A 9,986-nucleotide genomic window follows, 5' to 3' on the forward strand; every position below is an offset into this window, starting at 1 on the left:
TCAGTGGTGTTTTTGTAGGGTTGTGGGGATGGGTGTTATTGTAGGGCTACTGGGGTTATTGTAGGGTCTGGTGTTATTTGTAGGGTGTTATTATAGGGTTGTGGGGCAGTGGTGTTTTTGTAGGTTTGGGGCACTAGAGGGGCTGGGTGTTATTGTAAGGTCTCTGATGTTATTGTAGGGTCATGGGGATTGTGGGTTTTGGCATTACTGCAGGGTCTCTGGTGTTATTGTAGGGTCAGGGTTGCTACAGAGGTGGGTGTTATTGTAGGGTCATTAGTGTTATTCTAGGGTCTCAGGCACTACAGGGGCTGTGTTGGTGTTATTGTGTGGTCGCTGGTGTTATTGTAGGGTCTCCCCAGTGACAGCCCTATATATCACAGGGGCTCCCCACACTGGTCTCTTCCCAGAGGACCTTCTCAGCTGCTCCAGGGAATCTGTGGGTGCCCCTTTGTTACTGTAGGGTCTCCCCACACTGGTCTGTTATTGTGGTTTTGTCACATGCTGGTTTGTTATTGTAGGGTCTCCCCACCTCAGTCTATTACTGTGGGGCCTCCCCTCACTTGTCTGTTATTGTAGGGTCTCCCCATTCTGCTTTATTATTATGGGGTCTCCCCATGACGGTTCGTAATTAGGGAGTCTCCCCATGATGGTTCGTTATTGTGGGGTCTCCCCTCCCAGGTGTGTTGTTGTGGGGTCTCCCCTCCCAGGTGTGTTGTTGTGGGGTCTCCCCTCCCAGATGTGTTGTTGTGGGGTCTCCCCTCCCAGGTGTGTTGTTGGGGGGGTCTCCCCTTCGAGGTGTGTTGTTGTGGGGTCTCCTTACCTCAGTCTGTTATTGCAGAGTCTCCCCACGCTGGTATGTTATTGTAGGGTGTCTCCCCATGCCAGCAGGTGCCAACGCACCTCAGGCTGCCCCTGCTGCTCAAGTGGGGTGGCTCAGGGGCCTCTGGGCGTCCCTTGGCTGCCCCCCTGCCACAGGATGGCACAGGGCCACTTGGTGTCCCTCTGAGTGTCCCTGGCATGGGGGGGGCACGGGACCCCCAGCTGCGAGGACAGGGGGGGACAGGGAAGGAAGGGGGATGTTGGGGAGCAGGGAATGGGGATGCCAGGGCAGGGGGATGGGGCATCAGGGGAGTGGGGGAATGCCAGGGCATGGGGTGCCAGGACATGGTGGGGATGTCAGGGAACGGTGGAACAGGACATGGGGTGTCTGGGTTGGGAGAGGGGGGTTTTAGGGGAAGGGGTAGCGGTGTAATGCAGGGATTACAGGGAAGGGGGTGCCACAGTATTGGGGGGTGGTGGTGCCAGGATGGAAGGGGATGCTAGGGAATGTGGTGCCAGGACATGGGGGATGGCAGGGGATGGGATAACAGAGCAATGGGGGGATGGCAGGAAATGGGGTGCCAGGGGAGTGGGTGGGTGTCAGGGAATGGGATACCCGGGCAGGTGATTGGGATCCGGGGCAGAAGAAGGGTGCCAGGGGTTGGGGTACCAGGTTAATGGGGGGATCCCGGTGGGTGGGGTGTCAGGATGCCAGGGGACGGGCCGCCAGGGAAGTGGGTGGATGCCAGGGCGTGGGACAGCAGGGCAGGTGATTGGGATCCAGGGCAGCGGGGGGGTGCCAGGGGGCGGTGGGGCGGAGTGCCGGGGGGATGCCGGGGAGCGAGGCGGCGGGAGGGGGTGCCGGGGGGGGGTGGGCTTTCCCCACGCCCTCGCCCCGCCTTCCCCCCGCCGTCCCCGCTGCCTGCCCGGCGCTATTTGAAGTGGGACAAGAAATGCTCCACGGGGTATCTCGGGGAGTCGATGCCCAGCGCCTGGCACAGCCCCAGCAGGCGCACGCAAGCCTCCGCCCGCGTGGCCCCGTCGCACGCCACGCTCAGCAGCGGCTCCTCGTACTCGCCGTCCCCCGCCACCTCCTCGAAGAGCCGGTTGAGGCGGACGAGCCCCCGGCCCTGCAGCTCCCGCAGCGCCTCCATCCCGCCGCCGCCCGCCAGCGCCGCGCCGTGCTCCGAGCCCAGGCACATCACCCCGGCCAGGTGGGCGCGGGGCGCGGGGCGGGCGGGCAGCACCGGCGGCACCCCCAGCGCCACCAGCACCGCCGCCAGCAGCAGGTCGGGGCCGTAGACCTCCCGGATCCAGTCGCGCAGGTAGAAGCCCCCCATGCGGGGGTTGATCTCGAGCAGCCGCGGGCCCCCCGGCCCCAGCTTGAGCTCCACGTTGAAGACGCCGTCGCGCAGCCCGCACGCCCGGCAGCACTGCAGGGCCGCCCGCACCAGCTGCGCCTGCCGGTCGGCGGGCAGGCAGGAGGGCAGGCAGGCCGCCGTCTCCAGGAAGGTGGGGACGCGCGTGGGGCCGTTGTCCGACACCCAGGCGCCCACGAGCCGCCCGTCGAAGACCACCAGGTCCACGTCGTGCTCGGTGCCCGGCACGTACTCCATGAGCAGCATGGCGTTGCCCCAGCCCAGCCCGATGCCCGGGTGGTCGGCGTCGTCCCGCAGGTCCCGCCACAGCCTCGCCGCGTGCGCGTGGCACTGCCCGGCGTCCTCCACCAGCCGCACCCCGACGCCTCCGGCCCCGAACTCCAGCTTGGCCACGGCCGGGAAGGGCACGGCGCCCGCCGCCCGCTCCACGTCGCCGTGGCTCTGCAGCCGGCGGCAGGGCACGGCGAAGGCGGCGGGCGGCGGGCGGCCGCGGCGGCAGCGCTGCAGGTGCTGGTGGGTCCGGCTCTTCTGCTTGGCCACGCGGACGGCGGCGGGCGAGCAGCCGCGCAGCCCCAGGCCCTGGCACACCAGCGCCGCCAGCACCACGCAGTCGTCCCAGTAGGAGAGGCAGGCGTGGGGCCGCAGCCCCCGGGAGCGCACCAGCTCCAGCACCCGCTCCGCGTGCTCCTCGTCCCGCCGGTGCTCCCGGCTGTCGTAGGGCAGGAAGGTCTGGACCAGCCCCGCCGCGAAGTGCTCCGGGTCCGACTCCACCAGGTGGATCTGCGTGGCCGAGAGAGGTGTCGCCGGGACGCCCACCGCCACCGGCCAGGACGCGGCACCCGGCATGCGCTCCGAGAGCTCCGGAGGGCAGCGCCCCAAACCCTCCTCACCCTCAGCCCGTACTCTCGAGCCGCCTCCCACACGAAGCTCTTGCTGACGCCGCCGGCCCCGATGAGCAGGATGTCCTTGCCCTCCACCAGGTGACACTGCGCCCGGTGCAGCATGGCCTCGGCCAGCAGCCGGGGCAGGTCCCCGGCGGGCTCCCCCACGGCGCGCCCCATGGCCTCGGCCAGCACGCAGGTCTCCAGGCACCGCTGGCTGTTGGTGGCCAGGGCCACCAGCTCCAGGGCGTCATCCACGCACGCCAGCAAGAAGTCCACACCTGGGGACGGTGACAGTGACGGTGACGCCGCGCTCGGCGCCGCGGGGGTGACATCGGGGACCGGCGCCGCCCCTCGCCACGCTCACCCAGGATGTCGGTGCGGGTGCGGGAGCCGCCGCGCTGCTGCGGGCTCAGCTCGGCCTCGGCGGCCAGGAGGGCGGCCATGGCGGCCTCGGTGGCCTCCCGGAGCCGCGTGGCCAGCGCCTGGCGCTGGCTGGGGGCCACCACCCCCCACTGCTGCAGGCTGGAGTCCAGGCCCTGGGGCAGCGCCGCCCCGTGACGCACCGGGCTCTCCGCGCGTCCCACGGCACAGGCCACCTGCGGGGACACCGGCGCGGCCGTGGGGACACCGGCTGCCACCCCATCGCCCGGGGACGTGGGCTGCTGCAGCGGCACGGGGACATGGACGGCCACACAAGGTAGTGGGGCTACCTTGCCACCAGGTATGGGGGTGTTGGCTGCCACCTCATAGCCTGGGGACCCAGCTGCCACCAGGGAATGGGGATGGGGGGGTGATACATGGACCCAAGGACTGGGATATGGATGGACACCATGGCCAGGGGACATGGGGATGTGGGATGTTAATAGCTTGGGAGCACCGGCTGCCACCATAGCTTGGGGACATGGGGGGCCACGAGGACACAGATGGCCACCATGGCCTGGGAACACACAGGGCCACAAGGGCAAGGGGACCTGGACTACTGTGCCACAGCCTGGGGAACATGGGCTGCCACCAGGACGTGGAGACACACATGGCCACCAGGGCTTGGGGGCACAGATAGCTTGGGGACATGCGGGGCCACCAGGGCTTGGGGACATGGATAGCTTAGGGACATGCAGGGCCACCAGGGCTTGGGGACCCACCGTACCTGGCAGAGCTGGGGCCGGTCCCCCCAGGACCTGCAGAGCAGGGTGCAGATGCGCAGGGCCATGGGCAGCCTCGGGGCTGGGCTGCCTGGGGGGCGAGCGACAGGGCAGGCACTGTCCCTGCCCAACCCCCCCCTCCTCCGGGGGCTTTGGGCACCCCCCCCCCGTGGCACCACGGTGGCTCTGGCCAACCCCAGCCCCAGGGGAGTGGGGGGTACAGCACAGTCATTGTCACCCCCAGCCCCAGGGGACTGTCAGGAGGCAAAGGGGGTCACCTTCCCTCCCACCCCAGGAGACCGTGGGAGTCCAGGGTGCCCTTCCCTCCCACCCCAGGTGACCGTGGGGGTCCAGGGTGACTTCCCCCCCAACCAAGGACCATGGGGGTCCAGGGCAACCGCCCTCATGCCCACCCCCAGGATCCCTGGAGTTTGGGTGTCCCGATGACCCTCCATCCACCCCTCACCCACCCACCCACCCCAGGGGACAGACACATGGCTGGCACAGCCAGGGGGACCTGGGGGGACCCTTCCCCCCCTCCCCCAGGGTGGTGGGCGCCCAAGGGCGGGGGCCTTACGTGGGGGGGGCACGGGCAGGCGGGCGGTGGGCACCATGGCCTCCAACAGGACGCTGTCCTCCTCCGTCAGCCCCCGGAGCCGGGCACACACCGCCCGCGCCACCGCCGCCCCCTCCGCCTTCCGGTGGGTGCTGTGGGTGCCCGTCCCCCGCCACCGCCACCCCGCCGGCCGCACCATCACCTGTGGGCACCTCTGTGTCACCCCGTGGGCACCCACTGCCACCCTGTGCCACCCCACCACCTGTGAGCACCCCCATATCACCCTGTGCCACCCTACCACCTGTGAGCACCCCCGTGTCACCCTGTGCCACCCCATCACCTGTGAGCACCCCCATGCCACCCAGTGCCACCTGGTGCCTCACCAACAGCCACCCCATCACCTCTGAGCACCCCCATGTCACCCTGTGCCACCCCACCACCTGTGGGTACCCCTGTGTCACCCTGTGCCACCCCACCACCTGTGAGCACCCCCATATCACCCTGTGCCACCCTACCACCTGTGAGCACCCCCGTGTCACCCTGTGCCACCCCACCACCTGTGGGTGCCCCTGTGTCACCCTGTGCCACCCCACCACCTGTGAGCACCCCCGTGTCACCCTGTGCCACCCCACCACCTGTGAGCACCCCCGTGTCACCCTGTGCCACCCCATCACCTCTGAGCACCCCCATGTCACCCTGTGTCACCCCACCACCTGTGAGCACCCCCATGTCACCCTGTGCCACCCCACCACCTGTGAGCACCCCCATGCCACCCAGTGCCACCCGGTGCCACACCAACAGCCACCCCACCACCTGTGTGTACCCCCACATCGCTCCACGCCATGGTCAGCACCTGCATGTGCCAGTGTGCCACCCAGGGCCATCCCAACAGCCACCCCACCACCCCGGTACAGTTGTCACCCTCTGTCACCAGTGACACCCTACTGGTGTGTGACCCACAAGTGCCCCCACCGTGCCCCTGTGCCCTGCTGTGCCCATACCCCTTACCCCGACCCCCCTGCCCCCCTGTGCCCACCTGGCTGTAGGGCTCCATGGCGGTGCCCCCCAGGAAGGCGCCCACCTCCTCCTGCACCAGGCTGTCCTGGCCCTGGGGGTCCTGCAGCCGCACCAGCCTCACCCCGGGCACCTCCAGCTCGGTGGGCAGGTCCCCCCGAGCCGCCAGGACGAAGGCCAGCGTGGGGGGCACGGGCAGCTTGGCACGAGCCGCCAGCACCCAGCGGGTGACCAGCAGGTCCTCGAGGCGTCGGGCGAGCGGGGCCGAGCCCCCCGTGGGGCAGTCGAGGTCACGGGCCAGCTCGGCCGCCCAGCCGCCCTCGGGGTCCCACGGCGCGAATGTGCCCGTCACGTAGTTGGCACGGCGGGGGGGCATGAAGGTCTCCAGGGCGCTGTGACCCCCCACCTTAAAGGAGACCCCCTGGGAGAGCAGCAGGGACCAAGCGCCGGGACACGACTCGGACGGCACCCGGCTGGCCCAGGTGGGTGACAGGCACAGCACCATGGCACCTGGGGGCGGGCAGGGGGTGGGCAGTGAGGGCCCCGCACCCCCAACACCCTGGGGGGGCGTTTGCTGCCGGACTGGTGTGTACTGGGGTTAGTGGGGCACGGGGGGGTCGGTGCCATCCTCCTTCCCAGCCCTGGTCACGCAGCACAGGCGGGTTTGAGGACCCCCTCCACTGTGGGGTCAGGGCTGGGGACAAGGGGACCGTACCCACCTGGGCAGCGGGTGCCACCCTCCAGCAGAACGGGCAGGAAGGCGGTGGGGGAGCCCAGGATGCAAACGGTCATGTCCAGTGGGCCAAATCCTGCCGGGAAGGGGAGGGTCAACAGCCCCGGGGTGGGAACCCCGGTGCCGCCCTGTCCCTGGCACCCCAGCCTGGCTGGGAGACCCCAGGTACCCCTTGTCCTGAGCCTGGCACTGTGCCCCCAGTGCCGCCCCAGTCCCTGCCACCCCCGTGTCCCCGGGCTGGCACTATTCCCTGATCCCAGTCCCTGCCACCCCCGTGTCCCCGGGCTGGCACTATTCCCTCATCCCAGTCCCTACCACCCCCGTGTCCCCGGGCTGGCACTATTCCCTCATCCCATCCCGTGCCACCCCCGTGTCCCCAGCCTGGCACCGTGCCCCCCGTGCCTCCCACCCGTGCGGGGCTCCGCGGAGCAGTCCAGCGTGGGGGGCAGCCCCTCCTGGCACAGGGAGTTCTGCAGCCGCTCGAAGGCGTGGGTGGCACCGTCAGGGTCCCCGCTGTCCCCGGGCACGTCGCCATCGGGGGCCTCGTCCTCCAGCCAGCCTGGGCACAGCGCCTCGGGCCCTGCCCACTCCTGCTCCGCGGGGCTGGGCACCCGCTCCGGGCTCGGCTGGGCCATCGAGAGCTGCGGGAGCAGGGACCGCGCTGGCACGGGGCTGGCACGGGGAGAAGGGGGTGGCACAGGGCTGGAACTGGGATAAGGGGGTGGCACGGGGCTGGCACAGGGTTAAGGGGCTTGGGATGGGGCTGGAACAGAGCTAAGTGGATGGCGTGGAGTTAAGGGGCTGGTATGTGGGGCTGGCACGGGCTAAAGGGCTGGTATGGCGGTGGCATGGGGCCAAGGGGATGGCACGGGGCTGGCATGGGACGAGTGGGTTGGCATCACACTAGTATGATGCTTGCATGGGACTAAGGGACTAGCACGTGGCTGGCACAGGGCTGGTGTGGGGCTGCCACGGGTCTAAGGGTTTGTTGTGGGGCCAGTGGTTTAGCATGGGACTGGCGTGGGGCTGGCACAGGTCTGAAGGGCTGGCATTGGGGTGGTATGAGGCTGGCATGGGGCTAATTGCTTGTCACGGGTCTGGCACGGGGCTAAGGGGCTGGTACGTGGCTAACAGGCTGGCACGGGGCTAAATGGGTTGCCGTGGACTGGCGTGGGTGTGGCTCGGGTTTGAGGGGCTGACAGGGATCTAAGGGGCTGGCGTGGGTGTGGCACGGGGTTGTCACGGGGGCAGACACCGGGCGGGCACGGGGGACACGGTGCAGACGCAGCGTGGGGGCACCGGGCGCCGCTGCCACCCGCGGGTGGGGGTGTCACGGTGCCGGGGGGCTGCGGGCGCCGGGCACAGCGCCACCGCCTCGGGGACAGCGGGGCAGTGCCAGCCGCCGGGGCCACCAGCTCCCGGACAAAGCGTCCCCTTGTCCCTGCGGGGTCACGCGGAGGGTGGGCACAGCACGCCACGCTGCCCCGCGCCAGTGCCCGGCACCGCCGGGGTCCCCGGGGTGGGCACGCACCTCCACCCGGACCCCCCACCCGGGGGCCACTCACCATCCTGGTGACAGAGGGGCTGCAAGAGAAGGACAGGCAGAGTCAGCGTGGCTCCTTGGGGACCTGCCAACCCCCCGGCCACCCCTCCCCAGTGCTGGGAGACCCCTCTAGAGCCCCCCATGGGAGGACCCCTCCCGCAAAACCCACCAGAGCCTGGCACCCTTCCTGGGGCACCCCTGGGTGCCAACTCCGGTGTCCCCAGCTTGTCCCCTCGGTGCCAACCCCAGCGGCCCCAGTTTGTTTTCTCGGTGCCAGCCCCACAGTGCCATTCCTGGTGTCCCGAGGTTGACCCCTCTGTGCCAGCTCCAGTGGCCCCAGCTTGTCCCCTCGTTGACCACCCTGGCGGCCCCAGATTGACCCCTCAGTGCCAGTCACGGTGGCCCCGGGTTTTCCCCTCGGTGCCAGCCCCGGTGGCCCCGGCACCTCTGGCTGAGCCCGCCCAGGGATTAGTGTAATCCCGTGCCAGCTCAGCACAGCCGGGGGCAACACCCCCGCCCCGGGGGTGCCAAGGTGCCCTGGGGGTGCAGACCCAGGTTCCCGGGGTGTCCCCGGCCCCAGGGTGTCCCCAGCCCCGGCGAGTACCCGGCAGAGCTGGCACGGAGGGAAACTGAGGCACGGAGCTGAACGGTGCCCGCTGGTAGCCACGCACCGAGGCACCCCCCGCCCCCCGGGGTGCCGGGACCTCAGGGGGACGCGGCCGGGGGTGTCCCCAGGGGGTGACCGGCACCCGGGAGCAGGGTTGGGGGACACACTGCTCGGTGACATGGCACAAGAACCCCCCAAAACCCCATCCACGAGGCAGCCACCGGGATCCCTCCAGGTCCGCGCCCCCCCCCCCCCCAGCCTTGGGACCTCCCTGTCCCCCTCCACCCCCAGCCGGGAGGTGGCCCTGCGGTCCCCAAGCTGGGACAGCCGTGTCCCCCGGTACCTTGGGGTGGGAGCCGTGGCCTGAGAGCGCGCAGGGGACGAGGGCTCGGGGACAACTGGCACAGGGGACACCGGCCGGTCTGGCCTTTAAACACCCCCCCGCGCCACCCCGGGGTGCCAACCCCCGGCCCCGTGCCCCGGATTAGGCGACACAGAGCCCCATTGTCCCCTCTGCCACCTCGCGCCAGGCGCTGGCACCTCTGTCCGTGTCCCTGTCCCCGTCGCCAGGGAGGGACACGCTGCCATAGCGGGACCCGGGGCGTGGCTCAGCCCGCCGGGGTGTCCCTGTCCCCCTGTCCTGTGTCCCCAGGCTGGGCACGCCCTCCGCCCTCCTACCCCCCCGCCCCAGCCCCCTGTCCCCAGCGTGGCGGAGCTGCCAACACGCACGTCCCCGGGCTTATCTCCAGCTGCCTGCGGTGTCACTGTCACTGTCACCGTCACCACCAACGGCAGGCACGGGGCCACCAGCGCGGCTGCTGCGCCGCCGGGTCCTGCACGCGCTGTCACCCGCTCCCTGTCACCCGCTCCCTGTCACCCACGCTGTCACTTGCACTGTCACTCACACCTTGTCCCCTGCACCATCACCTGCAGCCTTGTCACTGTCACCCCATCACCCGCATCCTGTCACCCACAGCTTGTCACCCACGCTGTCACCTGCACCCTGTCACCCACACCCCCCATCACCTGCACCCTGTCACCCGCACCTGGTTACCCTCACCCTGTCACCCACACCTGGTCACCCTCACCCTGTCACCTGCACCGTGTCACCTACACTTCCCCCTGCACACCTGCACTGTCACATTGCTCTGTGCACACACACACACACGTGTACACTCACACACACACACACACACGCGTGTGCTCACAACCTGTCACCTGCATCCTGTCACCCACACCTCATCACCTGCAGTGTGTCACCTGCACCCCGTCACATGTGCACATGCACACACGTACACACACGTGCACA

At 69.3% G+C, this 9,986-nt stretch overlaps 1 protein-coding gene across 1 annotated transcript; it reads right to left on the minus strand.

Annotated features, from left to right (window-relative positions):
• Positions 1-1,736: 1,736 nt before the first annotated feature.
• Positions 1,737-7,168, minus strand: CARNS1 (carnosine synthase 1). The gene is made up of 8 exons (XM_032691717.1): positions 6,937-7,168; positions 6,514-6,603; positions 5,817-6,304; positions 4,802-4,982; positions 4,230-4,315; positions 3,447-3,678; positions 3,089-3,360; positions 1,737-2,978 (listed from the first exon to the last, which is right to left on the minus strand). Exons 1-8 carry the CDS (start codon positions 7,160-7,162, stop codon positions 1,752-1,754), a joined length of 2,802 nt encoding a protein of 933 aa, XP_032547608.1. The 5' UTR covers positions 7,163-7,168; the 3' UTR covers positions 1,737-1,751.
• Positions 7,169-9,986: the final 2,818 nt, after the last annotated feature.

This window comes from Chiroxiphia lanceolata, chromosome 6 (assembly GCF_009829145.1).
Source record: "Chiroxiphia lanceolata isolate bChiLan1 chromosome 6, bChiLan1.pri, whole genome shotgun sequence".
Taxonomy (NCBI): domain Eukaryota; kingdom Metazoa; phylum Chordata; class Aves; order Passeriformes; family Pipridae; genus Chiroxiphia; species Chiroxiphia lanceolata.